Source organism: Eulemur rufifrons, chromosome 29 (genome assembly GCF_041146395.1).
Source record: "Eulemur rufifrons isolate Redbay chromosome 29, OSU_ERuf_1, whole genome shotgun sequence".
Lineage (NCBI taxonomy): Eukaryota > Metazoa > Chordata > Mammalia > Primates > Lemuridae > Eulemur > Eulemur rufifrons.
Genome location: NC_091011.1, coordinates 11,336,910 through 11,363,706, shown reverse-complemented (window position 1 = coordinate 11,363,706; position 26,797 = coordinate 11,336,910). Strand labels below are relative to the sequence as shown.

At 50.1% G+C, this 26,797-nt stretch overlaps 1 protein-coding gene across 7 annotated transcripts; it reads right to left on the bottom strand.

Annotated features, from left to right (window-relative positions):
- Positions 1-212: 212 nt before the first annotated feature.
- On the bottom strand, positions 213-26,797 carry NPC1L1 (NPC1 like intracellular cholesterol transporter 1). 7 transcript variants are annotated; one of them, XM_069462161.1, is made up of 19 exons: positions 26,578-26,712; positions 24,184-25,712; positions 22,483-22,583; positions 21,903-22,075; positions 21,500-21,628; positions 20,836-21,018; positions 20,035-20,149; positions 19,725-19,852; positions 18,729-18,866; positions 18,422-18,511; positions 7,475-7,617; positions 7,136-7,260; positions 6,413-6,539; positions 6,185-6,240; positions 4,000-4,150; positions 3,489-3,720; positions 3,217-3,330; positions 2,900-3,062; positions 213-1,190 (listed from the first exon to the last, which is right to left on the bottom strand). In XM_069462161.1, the coding sequence occupies exons 1-19, from the start codon at positions 26,629-26,631 to the stop codon at positions 1,015-1,017; spliced, it is 3,927 nt and encodes a 1,308-aa protein (XP_069318262.1). In that variant the 5' UTR covers positions 26,632-26,712; the 3' UTR covers positions 213-1,014. The 7 variants fall into 7 exon arrangements, with proteins under 7 accessions (XP_069318262.1, XP_069318261.1, XP_069318263.1 ...); XM_069462160.1 differs by having other exon boundaries at positions 7,475-7,665; positions 26,578-26,711; XM_069462162.1 differs by lacking the exon at positions 18,422-18,511.

Sequence of the window (26,797 nt, the reverse complement as noted above, 5' to 3'; positions counted from 1 at the left end):
AATTACTCCCACTCTCAAAGGCACTTGTAAGGCATGGGTGCACAGTGGCCTGGCTATTTCCTTGAAAAGCGGGTGGGGAAATAGAACAAAACAAAACAAATATCTCGAAAAAAATCACTCTCCCACACATGTATTATTTCTGTCATTTACAAAAATGATCTTAAGCCCAGAGGCAGCCAAAGTAAGACATGTGACATAAAACACCATTTCTGTTCAACTAATATTTATTAAGCACAGAGCAAGGCATCTTTCTCTCTTCTAAAGTTTATGCTTCTGGAGAGTTCCCCACGGAGGCTCGCGCTGGGCTGTTTTGAGGCCCACAGGCCTGTGCTCCAGGCATGAGATGGAGCGGGGAGGACGAGCCTGGCCCCAAGAGTTCCCGACCCAGGTGGCCTTGACTAGCAGCAACAGCCTTAATAATCACCAGAGCTGGAGGCCAAACACCACCATTTTCCAGGTGAGGTTAATGCATGAGCAAGGTATTTATGAGAACATCCTCCCTGGGCCCTTCCCTGACCAGAAAGAGGTGTGGATGGTTTGGGGCACCCTGGAGGGGCGGCTGCTGGCCCGCCTCCCGCAGCCCTGGCTCCCAGCCTGAGCCTTTGCCTGTCCCTGGCCTTCTGTGGTGTCACAGGCCCGCCTGGGGTCACTCTCTCTGTTCTCAGGGACACTGGTCAGTGTTAAAGACTTACTGACACGAAATTAAGGCTTTTTGACAGAAGAATTGAAAGAGGGAAACAGTGGTAGAGAAGTGAGCACCTATGAAAGAGTCTGAGTCTGGGGCAAACATGGAGTGTGTCTGTTCCTGGCGACTCCAAGACCCAGGCCCAGAAGGAGGAGGTGATCTCACGGGGCCCGCTATGGGAGCAGAGGGGCCATCAGTGGTACTGCCCGGACGCCTCATGGTCAGAGGCCATGCTGTCCTCAAGTGACAGGCAGTCTCAGGGAACAGCTTCCCTAGGCCTTGGGGGAGGGGTGTCAAGGGACAACTACAGGGGAGACCTTCATGTTCCTTCAATTCAGGGCCATGGAGCCGATGGAAACAGCACCCTTGACAGAACTTTCAAAGCCATCGTTCTCATAGATGTTGGTGGCCAGGGAGGGGTGCTTTGGGCAGGAGACCACCCTGGCCGCTGCTGCCTCCTCAGCCAGCTCCTGCTCCAGCACCAGAGCTGGGTTGACATCAGGCCCTGCAGAGAGACAGAGAAAAAGGACCAGAGTCAGAGAGGTGGGCAGAGGGCACAGGTGGGTGGTGCAGCCAGGAGAGAAAGTCTGCAGAGTGGACGCTGACCCCAACCTCTGTCTGCATCTGCACTTGCTCCGCCCTGCCTGGAAAACCAGCAGCCATTTCCAGCTGGCATTGTGCCTGGCCCCGACCCTCAGCCTCTGTGGGCTTGCTCAGGGGAGGCCCCGAGACCCCCGGCGGGTATTCACAGGCCCTTTCTTCCTCTGCCACCCTGTGCTGACACTGCAGCCAACAAGCCTTCTGAGAAAAGCTCTTCCACATTCTGTACAACAAACAGGGCATGAGGGGCCCCCAGGGGGCTCTGTGCCGTATGCCTTCCTAGGTCACCACCTATGCAGCCCAAGCTTCAGGGGGTGCCTGGCCTCCCGCATGCTCCAGGCACTCTGCAAACCTCCAAGGAGCCGCCACCACCTGCAGCTCCAAGGCCCTGGGCTCCCCTGGTCCAGGCGAACCTCGGCTGCTCCTCCTCGCCCCTCTCATGTCTCACCCGCCATCCCCAATACACACACTCTCTTCTTCCAAAGAGGGTCAGGGAGATCCTACAAGAGGCTGTGGGGTCACTGTTAGGGAACCTGGGGCTATGTGAGCTCCAACACCTGCTCCATTTGACCAAGTCTGTGACCTGGAGCAGCTGTCTGTTTCCTCATCTGTAAAATGGGAATGATAATACCTAGCTCTGGGGATGACAAGATAATTAGAGACACATACGTTGAGACACAAACACACGCTTCTATTTACAAATGTCTTCTAGTAAAATTATCCTATTATTACCATCTGGTGGGGGAAAAATTGAGCTCCCGCTTTGCCCACCCTGAGAGCCAGAAACACCCTCATCCTGGCGGGCTCAGGTTAAATCTCTGCAGGGAGCAATTTTAAATGATCATGTTCAACCATGAGGGTACAGGGGAATGGGCACTTGCACATGGCATTGGTACAGGTTTACAAAGTAGCACTTTCTGAAGGGTATTAACAATTGGCATTAACAATCGGTGTTTTCACAGGCTGTCTCTAAGGAAATGTTGGAGGATGAGGTCACAGCTCATTCACTGCAGCACTGACAGTGAGAGTGGAAAGTCAGAAATAATCTAATCTCCAACAGTTAAGAGCTGGTTAAGTAGATCATGGTGGAACCATATATAGGATGGTGTTTTCTAACTAAGAGTGGCCACCCATTAGTGAGTCATGAAATCAATTAGTAGATTAATACTGGCATTTTAAATATTAATGACAGAATAGAACCAAAAATATCAGAATGCTTCCCATGTAGTAAGGGCAAGTATTGTTTTGTGAAACATATGTTTTAGTGACACATGTCTGTGTCTGTATGCCTGTGCACATCACCTCTCAACGTAAAACAGAGTTCGTGTTGAAGGTCATGCCTAAAAGTCCAGCAGCAGTGGAGATGCACAGGGCCGCTGAAACAATGTTTGAGACACACATCTGCTGACAAAGAAAGATGTTCACAACATGTTAAGTGAAAAGCAGCAGCTTCCAAAATGGGAAGAGCCATGTGGTCATGGTCTTGGCCATGTGAGTGCTTCTGACGTTTGCCCATGGCTTGTGTGTACTCCCTGAGTTTGCGTGGTAAACATGTCCTGTTGTGATCATCATCACAATCATGGCAGCCTGGCAGGAGCGGGCCTGGGCACTCACCCAGGTAGCTGAGGATGACTGGCAGGAAGACCAGGCCGTGCAGCAGGCCCAGCAGGGTGATCATAAGGTTGAGGCGGAAGAAGAAGATCTGGATGAGCTGGGCCTTGGCGAGGCCCAGGACAAGGATGCCAGGCAGGTTGGTCATGGCCACCCCTGCAAACACCTGGGGGTCACAGCCAGGCATCAGGTGGGGCACAGGGCGTCAGGCAGGGCACAGGGCGTCAGGCAGGGCACAGGGCATCAGGCAGGGCACAGGGTATCAAACAGGGCACAGGGCGTCAGGTGGGGCACAGGTTGGCCCACCCCACCCCACTCACCGCACTGCCCATAGAGATAGTGGCCTCTTTGGCCCTCTCCACGTGGGTGGGCTTGGTGCTGATGGCAAAGGAGCGGGTGATGTGGGACACAAACTCCACAGACATGCCCACCGCCTGCGGGCAGAGAGGGGCTTCAGAGGAGAAAGGCAGAGGTCTCCACTGGTACCAGTGGGGCAGGAGTCCGATTTTAGACAGAATTGGGAGTATTCTATGAGGCTAGATCCCCAAACGCCCCTCCAGGGGCCACCTGGTGCCTGTGCCTGGTGGGTTACCGTGACCAGGTTGATGAGGGACACAGCGTTGTAGCTGATGCCCCACAGGGCCATTAAGCCAACAGTGTCCACGAGGATCATGACGATGGAGAACAGGTTGAGGATGCCGGAGCGCAGGTCCATGCCCAGCAGGACACAGCAGACGACGAAGGTGGGCACAAGGCAGATGCTGAGCATGAAGAGCCCTTCCGGGAGGACAGTCAGGTACTGCTCATAAAACACGTTGCTGATCCTGCCAGAGCGCAGAGCATGGTCACGGGCACAGGCCTCGCAGGCCCTTATGGTGGGAAGGACACCCCCGCTTCAGAAGGAGAATGCCAAGGCGCAGATAAGCATATGTTAGGGGGCCAACCAGAGTGAGAAATGGACAGGCCCAGGGCCCGGCGGCTGGAGCCTCCAGACCTGAAGCTGGTCCTCATCTCAAGCAACCTCTTGTAAGCCCACCACCCTAACGTACTGTTCCCAGCAGTCACCCCCCACCTCCCTCCAGACTGGCCACTCAGGTCCTCACGTGTAGGGGAAGACCTCAAAGGCTGGGTCCGTCCCGGGCACCTTCCGCAGGTCGGCGGTGATGTTGGCTGCCAGCTCCCGAGCTGCCCGCAGAGCTTCCGTGAAATCCTGCGAGCTCTGCAGGGGCTTGTGGTAGGCCATGAACCGGGAGGCTGGTGGCCACAGCACGAGGGAGAGGGAAGGGCAAAGGTCAGAGTCCATTCCAGGACACCCTCAGAACACCCTGGACAGTGCCACCACCATTTGGAATTCTTAGTAAAATTTGTGCAAGGGGCCCGAATTTTTATTTTGTACCATCCCCACAAACTCCATAGTTGGTCCTACTGCTGTGGGAGACCAGAGCCTGAGCCTGGGCTCAAGCCTTTTTTTTTTTTCTTTTTTTTTTTTCTTTTTCCACTTTACAGATGAAGGGCCTGAGCCTTGATGGTTGGAGTCTAAAGAGATCTCCCTGATGAGCCCAAATTCTTCTCTGAATGGTTTCAAGATATGCATTAGATTTTAAAGATTAAATAGCTTCCAAATTTGCAAATTCCTATAGGAAAAGTCTAGAAAGGAAAACAGAAAAATGGCCACAGTTGAATTCATAAACAGTTGAATTGTTGCAGCCGCCGCTTAGGGCTCCTGCCCAGTAAATACAATAAAGGTTATTTTCTTTTTTTTTTTTTTTTTTTTTTGAGACAGAGTCTCACTCTGTTGCCCAGGCTAGAGTGAGTGCCGTGGCGTCAGCCTAGCTCACAGCAACCTCAAACTCCTGAGCTCAAGGGATCCTCCTGTCTCAGCCTCCCGAGTAGCTGGGACTACAGGCATGCGCCACTATGCCCGGCTAATTTTTTTCTATATATATTTTTAGCTGTCCATATAATTTCTTTCTATTTTTAGTAGAGATGGGGTCTCGCTCTTGCTCAGGCTGGTCTCGAACTCCTGAGCTCAAACGATCCGCCCACCTCGGCCTCCCAGAGTGCTAGGATTACAGGCGTGAGCCACCGCGCCTGGCCAGGTTATTTTCTAATTGTGTACGGTGACCATGTATATCAGGAAAAAATGAAATGTTCTTGGACATATGCAATCTCAGAGCAGGAGAGGTGCCCGGAGAACCTCCTGCCCGGCCTCTGACTATCTGGAGGTTGGATCACACACAGATGGTCACCCTAGCCCAGAGATTCAGGTCTGGGAGGTCTCGGGTGGGCCTGGGAACTTGCATTTCTAACAATTTCCAGGTGATGCTGCTGCTGCTGGCCAGGGGACCCTGCTTTGAGAAGCGCTGCTCTAGGCTAACCTAAGGCAGCCCCAAGGAGACTAGGGTCCGAGATGGCCCAGACCTGCTCCAGGTCACAGGGATAGGCTCCCCCATCTGCTCCCTCCCAGGCCTGCTCCTCTGTCCCTAACTGAGACACCCACTCCCCTCTGCCCGCACTGGCCCCACCACGCAGGCGCCACGGAGCCTGCAGTGCCCAGGGACCGGGGCTGCGGCGTGGGCGGTTGCCCCTCCAGGAAGATGGGAACTTCATGGAAGATTTAGCTGGGAGGGTGGAGCCAGCGAGCTTCCGGTTTGTGGCTAGTAATTCCAACCGGAAATGGCTACAGTGCAAAGCGAGAGAATCCATCAAAAACTCCCCCCACCCACCGCTCACCCCCGGCCCCTCCCCAACAGCAGCTTCCTCAGGGGACCTAGGCCAAGCGAGCCTGTGCTCAGAGCTATGGCCAGCCCCTGCACCCACACGGCGTCGCGTCCTGCCGGCTGCTGTATTAAGCTGACAACACGTCGTGGCTCCTTCCCTGCCAGTCCAACTGCATCTCCCTTGTCACTTATAATGGCTGCTGGGATTGTGCTGCGCGAGGCATCCTGATTCATTTAGCCAGCTCCTCACTGCTGACATTTGGGTGTGATTTGCACAGTAAAGAAAAGGTGCTTAGCCCAGGGCGTGGGGGGCCCCCCAGTATGGTATCAGCTGCTGAAAGAATTCCACAAATTTCATGCTGACCTGGACTTGAGGGTGGAGGAAGGGCTGAAGTCTGAGAACACAGCACTGGGAAACAGGACCCCTGCTGCCAGGGCCAGCGCAGTTAGAAGCCCCCACAAAGGAGGAAGGAGGGAATATGGGAGACGGAGAAAGGCTATTCCTGGGGCTCTCAGAGCCCTCACACAGCCCACTTTTGTCCTCCCCTCCAGGCAAGGCTGTACTTACCTACCACCTGGCCATCTGAGCTCAGATTCACAGAGGTGCTGTATGCTGCCAGGCCGCTGCGAGGGGAAGCCAGGGCAAAGGCTTAGCGGGGACAAGGCTGCTCCCATCTGCCCAGCCCACAGCTGCCCCGCAGAGGCCCCTCACAGCCTCCTTCTGTCCCCTGCGTTCATCCCCCTCCTGCGGCCCACGTGTCTGCCCTCCACAGAAGAAGGCCCTTCCCAAGCCTACCCTTTGGGACATCTGATGTTGGGCGGGTCGCTCAGGAACCAGGGGAGATACTTGTGGAACTGCTCCACCGAGGGCCGCACAGGGCCCATCGTGAAGTCCATGCAGTTCTGCAAGCAGGACAAGGAGTCTGCGGGGAGAGGGAGCTCTGGGCAGCGGCACCCCAGGGCCAGCTGCTCCTGCTCTGCCCCCGTCTCTTCCTCCTCTGCTCCCATGAAAGGTCCCCCAGACACTCCCGCCTCAAGGAGGGAGTCATTCTAGGGGAATTTGCACTTGTCGTCTCTGACTGTGGGAGAAGTTTCCCTCTTGGTTCCAGAAACTGCTGACACCTATGAACAGGTGGGGAAGGGAAGTTTGGGGCAGAGAAACAGGCCCTGCAGGGGCATCTCACTCTACCTCCAAATGCAGCTGCTCTGGGTGGCAGGGCCACGCGCCAACCTCAGCCCTCCACTCTGACTCACCACCACCCACCACCCGTGCTCTGCAAGCAGGGGTACCACATGTGACAGGGCATAAGTGTTTAAAGGCCCATGGTCCAGCACAGCCACCCACATAGGTGCTCCTCACAGAGTGCCTGTCCCTGGGGCCAAGCCTGTGCCCCTGCCCCCAGCAGATCCTGCAGGAGGGATGGGAGGGGTTGAGAGAGCCCCTCCAGTTCTTTCCTTTCTCTGGCCTCAGTTTCCCCAAGCTGTGGTGGGCAATGAGCCCCCCAAGCCCCACACTCACTGACGGTGGAGGGGCAAAACTCGCCCTTATTGGGGCCGAAGATATAAAGGCGGCAGCAGGAGGACGGGGTCAGCCAGTCAATGAAATCGTCCACCCAGGAGGAGGCAGCAATGGCCAGGTAAGACCTGCGGGTCGGAGAGAGGGAGGAACGGGGCAGGACCAGTGGAGCAGGGTAGTGGGTCCTTTCTGTGGCCCAACCCCCACACTGGGCCTCCCCAGGCACGTGGCAGTAGGGCAACGCGGTGGGGGCAGGGGCAGAACAGGCAGGAAAAGAGGACTCAGGGGGGCGAGGGAGACAGACAGGGAGCAGGCCAGAGGCCAGGAGGGCCAGACACTCACTGCTCAGGGAACTCAGTGGCATACTGGATCTTCTGGGTGAACGAGTTGTTGGCACAGCCTGCGCTGGAGCAGATGGCATTCATGCCCTCCTCAGTGGAGAAGTTGTAGCCCGAGGTGGTAACAAAGTACACTGGGGCCCCCACCTCAAAGTAGCGGTTCAGAAACAGGAAGTAGTCAAGCAGGTACGAGTCCTGGGGCAAAGGAGGGTCAGTGAGCCTCAGCAGGCCATACACACCCCTAAAAGGCCCACTTCAGCTCACACTCTTAAAGGTACACACAGAGGTACATGCTAAAAGGCACATGTTCAGAGGTCCATGCTCAGAGGTACACACAGAGGCACACACTGAGGTACACACTCAGAGGAACATGCACCGTTACACACTCAAAGGTAAATGCTCAGCAGTATACACACAAAGACATACACAGAGGTACATGCTCAGAGGTCCTTGCACAGAAGTACACAAACAAGGTATGCACAAAGAGGTACATGCTCAGAGGTCACATACAAGGTACATACAAAGAAGAACATACACAGATGCACACACTCAGGGGTACCCTCACAGATGTGCCTGCACAGTGCAATTACAGAGGAACATGGTTTTAGGTGTACCCACAGATGTACATGCTTCAAGGTTCACAAATACAGATATAATCACAGGTACATGCACAGAAGTACACTCACTGAGGTACAAACACAGAGCAACATGTATCACCCTATGTTAATATATGCTGACAAACACACAAACATGCACACACACGTGCACATAATTTTACACCTTCCTATCATCCCCAGTTGGTACAGCCACAGTCTAACAAGATGACCTGCAACCACAGTCTATATTTGCATGCACACGTAAATGTCCATGTGCACACCCTCGAGGCCATGCACCAGGCATCTTCATGGTCTGTTCCCTTATCCTATAACATAAAGCCTCAGAGTAACATCAGTGAAGATGACAGAGTAGGAAGCACCAGGAATCTGTCTCCCCACCTAGACAATAATTGCACTGGCAGAATTTGTCTGATAGAACTGTTTTGGAACTCTGGAGACTATTGAGGGCTGGAAGGTTCCAAGGTAAGGCTTGGATGGTAAATTGCAGTTGATTTCTGTCAATTTCAGCTCTTATCACAGTAGTAGCTACCCACTCCCCATGCCCAGCCTCAAGGCAGGCAACCATGCATGCATTCTCTGCATAGCTTGCACACAGCTTGCAGGAGCCATGGTAGGCAATAAGGACACTGTTCTCCAAATATCAAGGATCTGAGTTTTAATCACTGATCACTACTTCTGATCTTGGTGATACAGACACACGGCAGGCAGCCATAATTGCAACTCCCACTACCATTGTTGCTACCCTCTCCACCTCTGTTTAAAGTGACTTCCAGGAGATATAAAGGGGAAGCATCTGTTTGTTTTTACCCCTTCATTTTTCTCCTCTTCTCATTTTGGGAGCCATGCATTTAAGGACCAGGACATTCAAAGGCAACCAAAAATGCAGAAAAATTTAGACAGTCACCACACAGCCTAAATGCCCAGAGGAAGACACAGGCTCAGAAAATATCTGCAAAGACATTAACTTTATACCTCAGGCTGATCCCCAGCACAGAGACACCAACAGCAATAAGTAAAATAAAATAAAATAATAAAGCAAACCCTGAGGAAGGGGCAAAATCTGATTTCCAGAATTACTGTGTTATAAAGCTCAAATGTTCATTTTTCAACCAAAAAAAAATTACAAAAGATACAAAGAAAAATATCAGTCATTCAAAGGGAAATATTAACCAACAGAAACCATCCCTAGGAAAGACCAGATAGCAGACTTACTAGACAAAGACTTTAAAATAACTGTCTTACATTGACCTAGGCAAAGAATTTATGAAGACCCCAAAGGCAATCACAGCAACAACAAAAATAAATAAATGGGACCTGATTAAATTAAAAAGCTTCTGCACAGTCAGAGAAACTGTCACAAGAGCAAACAGACAACATGCAGAATGGGAAAAATTTTTCGCAGGCTACACATGTGATAAAGGACGGATAACTAGAATCTATTTAGAACTCAGGAAAATCAGCAAGAAAAAATCAAAGAACCCTATCAAAAAGTGGGCAAAGGACATGAATAGAAATTTTTCAAAAGAAGACAGAAGAATGGCCAACAAACATATGAAAAAATGCTCAGTATCTCTAATCATCAGGGAAATGCAAATCAAAACCACAATGAGATATCACTTAACTCCAATGAGAATGGCCTTTATCAAAAAGTCCCAAAACAATAAATGTTGGCGTACATGCGGAGAGACAGGAATGCTCATACACTGCTGGTGGGACTGCAAACTAGTGCAACCTCTGTGGAAAGCAATATGGAGATACCTTAAACGGATACAAGTAGACCCACCATTTGATCCAGCAATCCCATTATTGGGCATCTACCCGAAAGAACAAAAGACATTCTATAAAAAAGACATCTCCACTCGAATGTTTATAGCAGCACAATTCACAACTGCAAAGATGTGGAAACAACCCAAGTGCCCATCAATACATGAGTGGATTAATAAAATGTGGTATATGTATACCATGGAGTACTACTCAGCTATAAGAAATAATGGTGGCCAGGCACGGTGGCTGACGCCTGTAATCCTAGCACTCTGAGAGGCTGAGGCGGGCGGATTGTTTGAGCTCAGGAGTTCAAGACCAGCCTGAGCAAGAGCAAGACCCCGTCTCTACTAAAAATAGAAAGAAATTATATGGACAGCTAAAAAATATATATACATATATATATATATATATATGTATATATAGAAAAATTAGCCAGGCATGGTGGCCCATGCCTGTAGTCCCAGCTACTCAGGAGGCTGAGGCAGGAGGATCGCTTGAGCCCAGGAGTTTGAGGTTGCTGTGAGCTAGGCTGACGCCATGGCACTCTAGCCCGGGCAACAGATTGAGGTTCTGTCTCCAAAAAAAGAAAGAATGGTGATATAGCACCTCTTGTATTTTCCTGGATAGAGCGGGAACCCATTCTACTAAGTGAAGTATCCCAAGAATGGAAAAATAAGCACCACATGTACTCACCATCAAATTGGTTTCACTGATCATCACCTAAGAGCACATTTAGGAATAACATTAATCGGGTGTTGGGCAGATGTGGGCAGGAGGGGATGGGTGTATACATACATAATGAGTGCAATGTGCACCGTCTAGGGGATGGACAGGCTTGAAGCTCTGATTTCGGGGGGGAGGAGGGCAAGGGCAATATATGTAACCTAAACTTTTGTACCCCCATGACATGCTGAAATAAAAAAAATTACTCAAAGAGCTTTAAAAAATTATACACACACACATACACATATACACAAAGTCAAGAAAACAATTTATGAACAAAATGGAAATACCAATAAAGAGAAAACATAAAAAGGTGGCAAAAAGAGATTCTGGAGCTGAAGAGTACAATAACTTAAAAATTCACTAGAGGGATGCAAATGCAGATTTCAGGAGTCAGAAGAAAGAATTAGCAAACTGAAGATAGGACAATTGAAATTGTTGAGTCTGCAGAACAGAATGAAAAAAGAATGAGGAAAAGTGAACAGAGCAGAGCCTAAGGGACCTGTGGACATTATTAAGTAGACCAAAATATGCATGTAAGAATTCCAGAAGAGAGTAAAAAAGAGTATTTCAAAAATAATAGCCCAAAACTCCCCAAATTTGATTAAAGACATAAATACAAACATCCAAGAAACCCAACAAACTCCAATAGGATAAACTCAAAGAGGCCCGCACCAAACGATATTATAATCCAATCCAACTGTCAAAAGCCAAAGAAAAGCCACGCATGGTGCCACATGCCTGCAGTTCCAGCTACCTGGAAGGCTAAGGCAGGAGGATTGCTTGAGCACAGGAGTTCAAGTCCGCCTGGGCAACATAGCAAGACCTCATCTTTCAAAAAATAATAATAAATAATACAATTAATTTCTTAAAGCCAAAGACAGAGAATCTTGAAAACAACAAGAGAGAAGTGACTCATCACATACAAGTAATCTTCAATAAGATTATCAGCATATTTCTCATTAGAAATCTTGGAAGCTAGAAGTTAATAGATATGTATATTCAAACTGCCAAAGAAAGAAAAAAAAAAACCTATCAACTAAAAATCCTATTTCCAGCAAAATTGTTCTTCAAAAATGAGGGAGAAATTAAGGTATTCCCAGATAAACAAAAGCTGAAGGAGTTAGTTACTACTAGACCTGCCCTGCAAGAAATACTAAAAGGAATCCTGCAGGTTGAAATGAAAAGACACTAGACAGTAACTCAAAGACTTATGAAGAAATAAAGATCCTGGGCAAAGGTAAATAAATAGACAATTATAAAAGTTAGTATTATTATAACTATGGTTTGTAACTCTACTTTTAGTTTTCTACATGATTGAAGAGACTAATGCATAAAACAGTCATTACTCTATGTTTTTGGATATAATATATAACGATATAATTTTGTGACATCAGTAACCAAAAGGGATGGGATGGATCTGAATAGGATAAGAGTATTTGTATGCTACTGAAGCTAAATCAGTATAAATTCAAATTTAGAGTGTTATAATTTCAGGATGTTTAATGTAATCCCCATGGTAATCACAAAGAAAATTAGCTATAGAATATACACAAAATGAAAGACAATGGAATTTAAAAGTTTCTACTACTAAAAATCAACTAAACACAGAAGAAGTCCATAATGGAGGAAATGGGAGAAAAAATTTATAAGGCATATAGAAAAAAAATAGGAAAATGACAGAAGTAAATCCCTCCTTACCAGTAATTATCCTAAATGTAAATGGGTTAAACTCTCCAATCAAAAGACAGAGATTAGCAGAATGGATTTTAAAAAATTATCTAACTATATTCTATCTACAAGAGACTTACTTTAGGTCAAAAGACACAAACATGTTGAAAGTAAAAGAATGGAAAAAAGATATTACATGCAAATAATGAGCAGAAGAGAATAGGGGTGACTATACTAACATCAGACAAAATAGACTCTAAATTAAAAAGCTTACAAGAGACAAAGAAGTACATTATATATTAATAAAAGGTTCAACACATCAAGAAGGCATAACAATTATAAACATTTATGAACATAATAAAATATCCTAAGAAAACATTGAAAAAATTTAAGAGAGAAATAGATGGCTCTACAATAATAGATGGAGAGTTCAATACCCACTCTCAGTAATGAATAGCCCAATAAAATAGAAAATAAATAAGGAAATAGAGAACTTGAACAACACAATAAACCAACTATATCTAACAGACAAATACAGAACAATTTAACCAACAACAGAATACATATTCTTCTGAAGTGCACATGGGACATTCTCCAGTATAGACAATATGTTAGACCACGACTTAAATCTCAATTTAAAAAAAATATATTATAGAAATTATCTTCTCTAATCACAATAGGATGAAGTTAGAAATCAATAACAAAAGGAAAACTGAAAAGTCCACAAATCTGTGGAAATTACATGATATACTCTTAACCAATGGGTCAAAGAATAAATCACAAGAGAAATTAGAAATTAGAGATGAATGCAAACAAAAACACAACATACCAAAACTTATGGGACACAGTAAAAGCAGCACTAAGGGGGAAATTAATAGCTATAAATGCTATAAATTTAAAGAAGAAAAAATATCTCAAATTAACATCCTAACTTTAACAACTTAAGAAACTAGAAAAAAAGAGTTAACTAAACCCAAAGCTCTCAAGAGGAAGGAAATGATAAAAATTAGAGCAGAGGCCAGAAGCGTTGGCTCATGCCTAGCACTCTGGGAGGCCGAGGTGGGAGGATTGCTAGAGGTCAGGAGTTCGAGACCAGCCTGAGCAAGAGCAAGACCCCGTCTCTACTAAAAATAGAAAGAAATGACCTGGACAGCTAAAAATATATATAGAAAAAAATTAGCCGGGCATGGTGGCACATGCCTGTAGTCTCAGCTACTTGGGAGGCTGAGGCAGGAGGATTACTTGAGCCCAGGAGTTTGAGGTTGCTGTGAGCTAGGGTGACACCACAGCACGCTAGCCCAGGCAACAGAGCGAGACTCTGTCTCAAAAAAAAAAAAAAAAAATAGAGCAGAGATAAATAAGATAAAGAATAGGGAAACAATAGAGAAAATCTACAAACTCAAGAGTTGTTTCTTCAAAAAGATTAATAAAATTGACATATCTTTAGCTAGATTAACTAAGGGGAAAAAATACTGAAATTACTAAGATCAGAATTGAAATTGGGAGCATCAGTACTTATTCTACAGAAGTAAAAAGTGTTATAAGAAAGTACTATGAACAACTGTTCACCTAAAAGTTAAATAACTTAGATGAAATGGATGATTCCTAAAAACACAAATTTACCAAGACTGAATCATGAAGAAGCAGAAAATCTGAATGGACCCATAACTAATAAAGACATTAAATCAGTGATCAAAACCTTTCCCAACATAGAAAAACCCTGGGCTTGCTGGCTTCTAGTGAATACTACCAAACATTTAAAGAATTAATCCCAATCCTCCTCAAATTTTTCCAAAATAATTAAAGAGGAGAGAAGACTTTCTAACTCACTGTATGAGGCCAGCATTGCCCTAATACCACAGCCAGACAAAGACACTGCAAGAAAAGAAAACCACAGACCAATATCCCTTGTGAACACAAACATCCTCAATAAAATACCGCCAAACTGAATTCAATAGCATATTAAAGTGATTATACACCATGACCAAGTGGGCTTTATTCCTGGAATGCAAGGATAGTTCAACATATGAAAATCAATTAATGTACCACATTAATAGAAAGAAAAATATCACATGATCATCTCAATTGATGTAGAAAAAGCATTTAACAAAATCCTATGTCCTTTCATAGTAAAAACATTTAGAAAACTAGGAATACGGGGATTTTCCTCAACATGATAGAGGCCATATATGAAAACCCACAGCAAATGTCATACTCAATGGTGAAAGACTGAAAGCTTGTCCTGTAAGATCAGGAACGAGACAAGGATGACCACTTTCACCACTTCTATTCAACATATGAATAGTATTAGAAGTTTTAGTCAGAGCAATTAGGCAAGAAGAAGAAATTAAAGGTATCCAAATCGGGAAGGAAGAAGTAAAATTATCTCCATTCAGAGGTGACATGATCTTATGTGTATAAAGTTCTAAATATTCTACTAAAAAACTGTTAGACCTAATATACAAATTCAGCAAAGTTTCAGGATACAAAATCAACACACAAAAATCAGTTGCACTACTGCACACTAACAATGAACAATCTGAAAAGAAAATTAAGGAAACAGTTCCATTTGTGATGGCATCAAAAAGAATGAAATAGTTAGGAATTAACTTCATCAAGGAAATGAAAGACTTGTACAGTGAAAACTACAAAATATTGCTGAAATAAATTAAAGAAGACATAAACAAATGAAAAGTCCTCCTGTGTTCGTGGACTGGAAGACAATATTTGGTAAGATGACAATACTACCAAAGCAATCTACAAATTCAATATGATCCCTATCATAACCCCAATGGCATTTTTTAAGAAATAGAAAAATCCATACTAAAATTCATATGGAATCTCAAGGGAACCTAAATAACCAAAGCAATCTTGACAAAAAAGAACAAAATTTTAAGACTCATGCTTCCTGATTTCAAATTTTGCTACAAAGCTACAGTAATCAGAGCAGTGTAATACTGGTATAAGGACTGAACATGGACCAAAGGAACAAAATAGCCCAGGAAAAAAAAAACCTCATATATGTAGTCAAATGATTTTTGACAAGGCTGCCCAAACCATTCAATGGGGAAAGGACAGACTTTTCAATAAATGGTGCTGGGGAAACTGGATATCCACATGCAAAGGAATGAAGTTAGAGCCTCACCTAACTCTATATATAAAAATTAACTCAAAATGGATCAAAGACCTAAATGTAAAACCTAAAGCTATAAAACTCTTAGAAGAAAGATAAGAAAATGCTTCACAACATGGGATTTGGCAATGATTTCTTGGATACGACACAAAGGCACAGGCAACAAAGGAAAAAACAAACAAATTAAAATTCATGAATATTAAATTTTTTTTTTTTTTTTTTTGGAGACAGTCTCACTCTGTTGCCCGGGGTAGAGTGCAATATTAAAAATTTTTGTGCGTCAAAGGACAGTATCAACAGAGTAAAAAGACAACCCCCAGAAAGGAGGAAAGTATTTGCAAATTACATATCTGACAAGGGATTGCTATCCAGAACACAGAGAGAACTGTTTGTTTTACTCAAAAACAAAAAACCAATCTGATTCAAAAATGGGCAAAGGACTTAAATAGACATTTCCCCAAAGAAGACATACAAACAGCCAATAAGCACGTGAAAAGATGCTCAACATCACCAATCATCAGAGAAATGCAAGTTACAACTATAATGAGATACCACTTCACACCCACTAGGATAGTTATTATTAAAAAAAAAAAAAAGAAAATAGCAAGTGTTGGTGAGGATATGGAGAAATTGGAACACTTGTGTGCTGCTGGTGGGAATGTAAAATGGTACAGCTATTGTGGAAAACAGTATAAAGAGTCCTTAAAACTTAAAAAATAGAATTACCATATGATCCAGCAACTCCACTTCTGGGAGAATTGAAAGCAGGGACTCAAACACTCATGTTCACAGCAGCACTATTCACAATAGCCAAAAGGTGGAAGCAACTCCTGTATCCAGTAACAGGTGAATGGATAAACAAAATGTAGTATATGTGCACAATGGAATGTTATTCAACCTTAAAAAGGAAGGAGATTCTGACACATGCTACAGCGTCATGCTAAGTGAAATAAGATAGTCACAAAAGGACAAATATTGTATGATTCCACTTATATGAGGTGCCTAGAATGGTCAAACTCATAGAGACAAAAAGTGGAATGGTGCTTGCCAAGGGCTGGAGGGAGAGGAGAATGGGGAGTCATTGTTCATCAGGTATAGTTTTAATTTTGCAAAAAGGAAGGAGTTATGGAGATGGATGGTGGTGATGGATAATATGAATGTACTTAATATCACATTGAACTGTAAATTTAAAAATGGTTAAGATGCATCCTGAGCAACATAGTGAGACCCCATCTACACACAAAAAATAGAAAAAATTGGCCAGGTATGGTGGCAAGTGCCTATAGTCTCAGCTACTTGGGAGGCTGAGGCAGGAGGATTGCTTGAGCTCATGAGTTTGAGGTTGCAGTGAGCTATGATGATGCCACTGCACTTCACACTGGGCAACAGAGTAAGACCCAGGAAAGGAAAGGAAAGGAAAGGAAAGGAAGAGAAGAGAAGAAGAAAAGAAAACCCTTTATTACCTAAAACTCTTTTTCAAAAAATAATTAGTGAAGATGGCAAATTTTACATTATGTGTATTCTGCTACAATCAAAAATTGAAAAAAAATAATAAATTTTTAAAAAGCAGTAAGAAACAAACATCTACAACAGAAAAATAAACCAAGGACAACAGCATAAAACTTCAGCGGAGTCTTGCAGCCCATCACCTCCTTCCTTCTTTTTTTATTTTTTATTTTTTTGAGACAAGATCTCCCTCTGTTGCCTGGGCTAAAGTGCAGTGCTGTGATCATAGCTCACTGCAGTCTCAAACCGCTGGGCTCAAGCAATCTTCCTGTCTCAGCCTCCCAAGTAGCTGAGACTATAGGCACGTGTCACCACATCCTGCTAATTTTTTGCTAATTTTCTTATTTTTTTGCAGAGATAGGGTCTTGCTATGTTGCTCAGGCTGGTCTCGATCTCCTGGCCTCAAGTGATCCTCCCATCCTCCCACTTCAGCCTCCCAAAGTACTAGGATTACAGGCATGAGCCACCGCGCCCAGCCACTCCTTCCATCTTGCTCTCAGGACCCTGGGAACTATCTATGCCTCAGCCCTGTGATGCAAGCCCCAGGGCTTCTGCAGCTGGGACGGTAACTGTGTGACGCTTGCTGGCTTCCCTGCCTGCTCTCCTCCATGTGGTCACTGGAAGGTGCGGTTCTGAGCCGTCTGCTCTCCTTCCTCATCTCACTTTCAGGACCCTGGGCCAGCACCATCTAAGATCTGCCCCAACCAACCCCACTCAGCCCTGCCATTGGCTGCAGGCCGGCTGCTCCCTCCAGGGCTCCTGCCAGTGCCCAGACCCTCACCCAAACCTCCATCACAGCCCCCCAGAGAAGTCCTAGACAGTGAGCCCCAACCCTTCCCTCCCTTCTCCCTGGAGCCTGGTCACACAGTGTTTCTGAGACTTTGCTGTCTGTGGCTTTGCTCCCTCTCAGCCACCAGCCCACACCACCTCTGGCGCACATGGGGACCAGCAGTGGGTCCGGCCTCAGCTGATGCATCGTGCCACACACTTTCTGGCCCAGGCTTGGCAATCAGGACCCTCCCCAACCGTGCTCCCTGCCTCCATCTTGTCCCCCACTCCTGCCCCGCCCCCATGGCCACTTCCACACCCAGGAAACACACCTTGGCTCACCCCAGCTTCCCACAGATGAGTCTGTCACCACCTTCCTCTGCAAATCCTATGTGACCTTAGGGGTCCCTTCTAAGAGGGGGGCTTTTCTTCCTCTGAGCCCCTGCCCTCCCGGGGCCCCAGGCCTGGAGGGTTCGCAGTGCTGAGCACAGGGCAGGCGCTCGGCAAGGTGTTGGTCAGTCATCCCTTGTGGACAGCCCCCAGACGCCTGGGACATCACTCCTACTGTGGCCTGGGGCTGGTACTTGGCTCTTGTGCTTTTCATACACAGAAGTGGCTTCTCTCCCCAGGTCCACTGGGGGCACTTCCAAGGTGACAAGCAATTCTGCACTGCGAGCCACACCCCTGGCCCATGTGGCCCCACCTGCTGGGTGCTGTTGCTCCTCCCCAAATCCCAGGGGACTAACGTCTGGGAAGGCCCCAGGCTCACCTTGGGCAGGGCCAGCTCCTGGTCTAATCCCACGCTGGTTTGGCACATGAAATAGAGACACACTCCAAACAGGGCCAGAAACAGCAGCAGCTGAGGACGGAACTGCTGCATGAGAACCTCCTGCCCAACTGCACCCCATCTTCCCCAGATTTGAGTCAGCCAGGGTGTCATGGGACACGCTCTGGAGCTGGGCAGATTTGAGTGCCAGCCCCTGGACCTGGCAACCTCTCCACCCCCAACCCTGCTCTCCCTGAGGTGAAGTCCCCACATAGTCCCCCTGTCCTCGTGTGGTTCGAGGCCCACTCACCACGACCGCGCGGGTGAGCCAGTGCAGCAGGAAGGGGGCGTAGACCTTGCGGAAGAAGCAGAGCAGGGGTCCCTCGCTCTGGCCGGGTGGGGGCAGCTCCCGGGGCTTGGCGCAGCAGCACAGGTCCAGCCGGGACGCCTGGAGGGGGAGGTAGCCCCTCAAGGTGGCCTCAGAGCAGACCCCAGGGACTGCCTCCCCGCCCCTAGGGAGTGCCACCTTCTGTGAGTGGCCTGTGCCCACAGTGCTCATGGGAAAATGCCGGTGGATGTTTGCTTTTATTTTCTATCTTGATAAAATGTCTTTGAATTTTACACCATCACAGAAGCCACAGCTCGACTCCTGGAACAACTTGAGTTTGAACTGCACACGTCTACTTATACGCAGATTTTCTTCCACCTCTGCCACCCTGAGAAAACAAAACCAACCCCTCCTCCCGATCCTCCTCCGCCTGAAGATGGGAAGGATGAAGACCAGGTGATCCACTCCCACCTAGTGAACAGTAAATAGATACTCTCTTCCTTATTTTCTTAATACATTTTCTTTTCTCTAGCTTACTTTATTGTAAGAATACGGTATATGATACAGACAACCCATGAAATATGTGTTAATCAGCTGTCTGTCATTGTTAAGGCTTCTGGTCAACTGCAGGCTAGTGTAGCTAAGGTTTAGAGGAGTCAGAAGTGACAGGCAGTTTTCCACGGCTCGCAGAGCCAGCACCCTAACTCCGCATTGTTCAAGGCTCAACCATATTTTATTTGTCAACCTCATGTACTTTAGGAGGTTGGATCATATTTCCAAAAATTGCCAAAATGAAATTATTTTTCTGTCGGAGATTGGAAAATGCATGGCCCAAATATTTCACTCCCAGTACAGTGCGCCTACCCCGACCCCAACCCCACTCTCTGAGCCACCTCTGTGGTACTGAGGCCACCCTATCTCCCTGCCAAGGTGGAGACCCAGGGGCAGGTCCCTTGGTCCTGGCCCAGCTGCCCCTACCTCCTGCCTCTTGCTATCCAGGGAGAGCAAGGCCACGAAGGCAGACATCTGCAGCAGGAAGTCAAGGAGCACAGCAAGGCCGGAGGTCAGGGCAAAGGTCCGCACAGCTGGCATGGGGGTCAGGGCCCCTGTTGGGGGGCAGAAGGCTGTCAGGGCACTCTGGTTTCAGGGGCAGGGTGGAAGCCTACACAGACAGGGTGCAGAGGGAAGGGAGTCTGCCCTGTGCCCACTGTGCTCTGAGAACTCCTGGGCTCCTGCACTAACCCAACAGGCCCAGCACCTGAGTGGGGAGGGTCTGCCCCAGGCTCACCTAGGAAGAAGCAGATGGCCTCAGAGAGGCTGCACAGTAGCATGCTGGGGGCCACCCTGCCCAGGGTTCGGCCAATGTGGACCTCCCGCTCCTCCCCAGGCCTCCGAGGCAGCCTCTGTGTGAGAATAGCAGGGATAGAGTCCAGAGCCCACCAAGGGCGCCATCCCCTGACCGCCAGCAGGGAGCTGGCAAGTGCCCAGAGACTCAGCCAGGCCTGAGGAATTGCTCTGTCCTTCCTGAGTTGGGAACAGACTCTAGCACTCTCCATGGCCACATTTTTTGCTTCCAGGATCGGGCCCAGAGAAATGCTCAGTTCATTCGTTCATTCGGGATGTCTACAGCACCCCTATTCCACACATCACTGGAACCCTAAATATTCACAGGGGGAGGCTAAATTGATTATGATTTGTTCTTATTTTGGAATGCTAAATGTACTAATGTGGAAAGCTTTTACCAGTTGTTGCATGGGGTTAAAATCCAGATGACACAGACAGAATGAACTCATTTATGTCAACACATTCTTTTTTTTTTTTAATGGAGACAGGGTCTCACTATTTTACCCAGGCTGGGCTCAAACTCGAAATCCTTCTGTCTCAACCTCCTGAGTAGCTGGGATTACAGGCATGTGCCACTGCACCTGGTTAACACGCTCCATTTTCTGCAGGTGTTATAAAGGTGTCCATGCATAGAAAGAGTCTGGAGGAAGATCTAGCAAATTGACGCTGCGGTTCTATCTGGCCAGGAGGTGGGGTTAGGAGTGGAGGGTACAGCTGGGGCTGTGGAGAATTCCTCCCTTCTTACCTGGTACTCAAGAACAAAGATGAAGATGTTGTCAGCCCCCACAGCCAGCACCAGGAAAGGCACTACTTGGAGGATGACCAGGGAGGAGCGGACACCCAGGTAGGAGAAGAAGCCCATGGCAGCCATGACCGATCCCAGCACCACGGCCACCCCGCCCAGGCCCAGCGTGATCTTGGAGTCCACCTGCAATACAACTAATCTCAGCCCCTGGCCACCAGGGCACCTGCCGAATGTGCCCCCCAGTGTAGACTGGGGGAAAGTGGGCAGCAGGCAGGCACTCTGGGTGCCCACAGGGGCCCAGTACTGCTCCCAGCAGCAAATGCACATCTCAGGAGGCCCCTCCACAGAGCCAGCCTCTCAAGGGCAGGCCCAGGCACCCAAGGGCACAGGCGAGCCTGCTGCAAATTCCTCAGGCCCACGTTGCAAGAGATTTTAAACATTAGCTTTGCACTTGGATGAGTGGGAGTATGTCAGGTAACAGAAAGAAAACTGCTCCTGATCTTTCAGCACAGAACACTTCCAAGAAACATCGCCCTTATCGCACTTATGGGTGCGTCCACTTTGCTGCCTCGAGGTGCTCTGGTTAGGAAAGTTTAAGAAGGCCTGACAGAGACGTCTGGGGCCCTGGGCCAGCCCACCTCACCACGTCTGTCCCACTTCTCACCAGCACTCGGCTGCAGCGGGAGTAGCTGCCCAGGGCCAGGGAGATGTACAGGAAGATGACGAGGTAGCTGACGGCGAAGATGGGCAGGTCCTCGGCCGTGGTGCGGTTGATCTCATCCTCCAGAGAGCGCTGTGGACACACACCCCGCCAGCCTGCTGACCGCACCTGCTCCGGCCAGGCCGGCTCGCAAGAGCTCAGTCACTGGGCACTGACCGTGTTGTGGCTCACAGTGCCCATGGCCTGTTGTAAGCCCTGGTGAGGCTTCAGGAACAGCTGTCACAATCACCCCATTCTGAGCAGCCAGTGCCCAGGGTCACTCAGGAAGGGGCAGGGCCAGAATAGGGACACAGGAACTGACTCAAGACCATGTAGGCTGCACCCCCGGGAACCCCACAGCTCCTACCTCGGCCATGAACGTGACCTGGAACTTTCCGGCCATCCGACTCTGGAAGGCTCGCATCTCCTCCAAGAAGGCCTCCTCCCAGAGCTTGGCCTGGGCCAGACGGGGGTCCCCCGCAGGGTAATTGTTGAGGGAGAACGTCATGATCAGGGCCTCCGCCTCAGAATAGTCCTCCCCTGGGATAAGAAGTGTTCAGCCTCCTCCAGCTGCACCCCTGCCTCCCTCACCCATTCTAGCTGCATCCTTATTTCCCTCCCTTCTTCCAGCGCACCTCTGCACTCTTCCCTCCCTGCTCTTGCTCCTTGTCTCCTTCCTCCAAATCGTGGCCTTACCCCCTACACCCCACTTCTCTCAGCCGCAGGCAAGACCTCTGGGCCCAGGCATGAAACCAGGGCACCTGAGCAGCACTGCGAGAAGCTGAAGGAGGTGGCAGAGAGGAGGCAGGATGGCATGGCCTGCAGCTTCCATAAGCCAGCCCACCCCAGGCTGCGGGAACCCCATCAGCACTCCCACCCTCCTGCCTATTACTCCTGCCCTAACACTACACCTTCCTTGGCCTCCGCGCATGGCCCACTCAGCTTACCTTCGTACCCACCCACAGCAAGGAAAGGGAAGACGGGGGCCCCGTAGTCAGCCATGCAGCTCAGGGCCAGGGTCGTGCCGTCTTTGAAGGTGAGGGGGGCGCTGTGGGGAGACAACCACAGAGGGAAGGGGCCTTTCCTGGCCCTGCCCAGTCCCTATAGCCCCTGCCCTCCCCCCAGACTGGCCCCTGGCCCATAGAACCATGGAGGCTGAGCTGGGAGCACCGGCTGCAGATAGCCTGGCCCAGTGGGTCCTAAAGGGCTTCCTTGCAGCAAGATCTCATGCAGGCCCCAACCAGGGAGTGGGCCAGAGCTGCCCCGACTGCTTCCTTGTGGCAGGCAGGAGCTGCCCCGGGCACCACACCAGCCCCTCCCTCCAGACCCCGTCTCTGGTTCCCAGAAGGGGAAGGCAGATGGAGCGTCACCACCTAAGGTCCCATGAGGGTAAGGCAGCCGGGATTTAGGCTGCGGAGCCTGGCACCGGTTGTCTTAAATGCTGCTCTCTCAGCCTCCTTCTCCCACTCGGGGCCCCAATTTGAGTTCAGATTTGGGACCCTGGAGCCCAGGAGCCAATGTGCCCATAGTTTACCAGCCCAGTGCCCTCGGGCAAGTCTGTATGCCTTTCAACTTAGCCCGTTCTGCAAAGCGCCTGGTTGTGGAGATGCAGTGGGACACCCGGGCAGAGCTCTGCACATGCCATTCTCGGCTCTGCCTGAGCGAGGGCATTGGTCACCAGCTATTCCTGGGAGTGCTGGCTGCTGTGTGACCTTGAGCAGCTCAGCACACCCCTCTGAGCCTCAGTTTTCCTATCTGTGAATTGGGGGGGGGGGGGCTGGATGTCCCAAGAGTTGCTGTGAGCACACAAAACCAAACTAAAGATAATGCACGAGGACTGTATACCTGCAATCAGACATAAGTCGGGGGTCAGACCACCAACGCCTCCCTGGAGCAACCAACAGCTCCTCTCTGTCCTGCCATTTCTGAGGGACAGCCCCTGGCTTCAGCCCAAACTTGGGGCTCAGCTGAGTGAGGAGAGCCAGGTACTGGGGGGCAGAGAGCAATGGCTCCCTCATCTAATCCAGTGGTTTTCAAAGTGTGGCCTGGGGCCCTCAGGAGTCCTGGAGACCCTTTCAAGGGTCTGCAAGGTCAAAACTGTTTTCATCATACAGGGAAGACCATGCGATGATATAGTGAGAAGATGTCCATCTACCAGCCCATGAGAGAGGCCTTAGAAGAAACTAACTCTGTTGACACCTTGATCTTAGACTTCTAGCCTCTAGAACTGTGAGGAAATAAATTTCTGCTGTTTAAAAAAAAAAAAAACTGTTTTCATAACATTCAGATACTATTTCCCTTTTTAACTCTGATTTGCTCTCGAGTGTAGAGTACAAAAAGTTCACTCAGGACCTCTGCTAGACTTCAACCTCACAGAGTCCCCTCCTGCCTGCCCCCTGCTGCCCTCACACTCAACCCCTCACCGAGTGTGACCTTGTTGGCATCTTGTTCGCACCACACAATGGCCATGTGCAAACCTGCTGCAGCAGGTAGGAACTCTCCCCGGGGGGAGTGGGGGCGCGAGAAGGGGTGGAGATAATCAGGCACATGGCGGTCCCAGGACAGAGCTATGTGCCCAGGAGGAGTCCAGGAGGCCACAGCAGCCCCCTCCACGCCACTCCTCTGCCTGGGCCCCGCCGAGGACTCACTTGGCACAGTAGAGAAAGTGATCCTTCCAGTCGACCTGGGAGGTCTGCCCCATCAGCGTCTGGTTGGCCGTGAGCAGCAAGAGTGTGCGGTTGCTCTGGAAATACTGCAGGAGGCTGTTGATGCAGCAGTCGGAGAGACTGGTGTTGTGGGGGTTGAGGGGGGCGTAGCAGATGTCCCGCAGAGAGACGTTGCGCTGTGCCTCGGGCGACCACACCTGGAGGAGCCGCAGCCTCTCCTGCAGCTCCAGCAGCTCCAGCAGCAGGTCTAGGGCCAGGATCCCGCTGAAGTTCTTGGGCCCCAGCAGCAGGGAGTCGTACCTATAGCTGGACCGGTTAGGAGCCGTCAGGATCACCTGGTTGGTTCGGAAGAAGGGGCCGAAATGCTGGTCGTGGAAAGCCTTCTCACTCCGGGCTTGGCTGTTGGGGGCCGACCACAGCTCCACAGGGTCTGTGGTGAGTTCCATGTAGACCAGGCCGCACGCCAAGGCTACCACCAATGTGGTGGACACCACCAGGATGGTCACCGGCCATGAGGCCACCCACGTGCCCCAGCCCTGGAAGAACTGGCCAAGGATGGTGTGGGTGGAGAGCCTGGGCTTGCCAGGGAGGCTAGTGCCCCCGTTGGTGCCCACCGTTTTGCCTTTGTCCTTGCAGGAGGCCACACGGCGGTACACGAGGAAGATGGTGAGCAAGGCAAAGACAGAGCAGATGATGATGATAACGGCCAGGCAGCCCGGCATCCGGCCCAGGCGGAAGGTGCGGTCCAGGGGCTGGGGCCGGGCTATGGCAGGGCAGGACGCAGCACAGTCCTGGCAGGAGCAGGCCGTTGCGTCTTCACCTTGGGACTCGTTGCAGTGCACGACCTCCTCATTCAGAGGCTGTATCCCACTCCCCAGGGCCTGGCCGGGCTCGCAGAGGTGGAAGGTGATGTCCAGTGGGGCCAGGCCATTTCCTGTGTCTCCCTGGAAGTCAAGCCAGCGCTGGGCACTGCACAGGGCGGAGCCGTAGACGCCGCACATGCTGCCCACCGCTAGCGAGGCAGCCGCAGGGATGCGCACGCGGCTGCAGGAGTCGTAGGTCTGCTCTGCAAAGCTGCGCTGGTAGAAGGCCTCGTAGGCCACCACAGCCGGGGCCTGGCCAGCCCCTCGCTGGGCCACGCGGGTCACGTTGATGAAGAGGCTCTGGTTGGGGCTGCAGGTGTTGTGGCAGTGCAGGCTCACAAAATTGTTGGCACAGGCCGGGCAGCGGGTGAGGAGGGCCTTGGTGATGGACAGGCTTGCCTCCAGTGACACCAGCTGCTTGGTGGAGCAGCAGGCCTGGGTGGTGTTGGGGCCGGTGTAGAGGCGGGGACAGATGCTCTGTAATAAGGCCAGGTGTTCGCCTGTGATGTTGCGGGCCGGAGTGTTGGACAGGCAGGACACGTTGGACAGTGACGTGAGGCCTCCAGACAGCTCCGGGTTCTTCCCACATTCATCGTAGAACGCGCAGTAGCCGGGCTGGTGGATGGGTGTGTACCGCTCGCTCTGGGCCTGCGGAGCACAGCAGTGTCATTCCTGGGCTCTGACGCCAGTTGGCACAGCCGGCCGCTGGCCAGGCAGCGGGCAGCCAGGAAGGGCGTGGGGGTAGAAAGGACATGGAACGGGGCAGGGGGAAGGGACAGTGGGAGTGTGGAGCCTCCTGGAGGTGTGCGCCAACAGGTGTTGGAGTGACAAGTGAACGGCACAGCCAGGCTTTTCTTCCTGAGGGTGAGACAGTCACTGAAGAGGAGGTGACCTGCAGCCTAGGAAGGCCACGCTGGAGAGGTCTGGGGATTGGAGGTGATGCCGAGGTGCCTCGCAGGTGCCAGGCTCTGCCCACACTGCAGTCAGCCTGCGTCCCCACACTACATGCCACAACCAGGAGCCAGGGTCTCTGCAGGAGCCCCCCACACCACCACCTGCTTGAGGCCGAATGCCGCCTCCCACCTCCCAGACATGGGAGTGCGAGACGAACTCAAGAGGCAAAGGCCCTGGACGTCCTTCCTATCCCAAGATGCTCAGTCCTCTCCAGGTGACGCCGCCAGGAAGCCCACCCCCAGCACCTCTTTGACTCAATCCTCCGTCGTCTGCAGGCCTGGACCGCACAGCAGGGCCAGGAAGGGAGGGTCTTGCAGCACCCCAGTCCTGCTGCCTCTCCCCGACCCTGGGTCCATTCAACCCCGTGACATGGAGACCCACCACCTGCAGGCCTCCTCTGGGGGGACCTGGGATCCCTTGTGTGTCCCGAGAGTAGCCTGCCCCCCAGGCCCTGAGGCCCTTTCTTACTGTCACCCAGCAGCCCCTGCCTGATATCCCGCTGGCCCCCAGGGCCCCCATGGGAGTCAGTGGAGGACGTGGACACAGCACTGGGACTCACCAAGTGCAGGAGCAGGGTCCAGAGCAGCCAGCCCCTCAGGCCAGCCCCTGCCATCCTGGGTCCACAGGTGTCAGCAGGGACTGGGGCCAGGCCTCAGGCACAGCCGCAGACAGCCGTAAGTCTGACCACACATTAAGGCAGCCTCCTCCCACCCGATGACAGCCCTGGCTTGACTGGGTTGGGGACCAATGGGGCTGAGCCCTGCTAGTTAATGATACAC

Bases quoted from the DNA above. Each gene is read 5' to 3' on its own strand.
- NPC1L1 (XM_069462160.1), bottom strand. From the start codon at position 26,631: ATGGCAGGGGCTGGCCTGAGGGGCTGGCTGCTCTGGACCCTGCTCCTG. The intron at 3,331-3,488 runs GTAACCCACCAG...CTCTGCCCGCAG, and splicing joins CCCTCATCAACCTGGTCACG to GCGGTGGGCATGTCTGTGGA. The intron at 3,063-3,216 runs GTGAGTGGGGTG...TGTGACCCCCAG, and splicing joins CTATCTCTATGGGCAGTGCG to GTGTTTGCAGGGGTGGCCAT.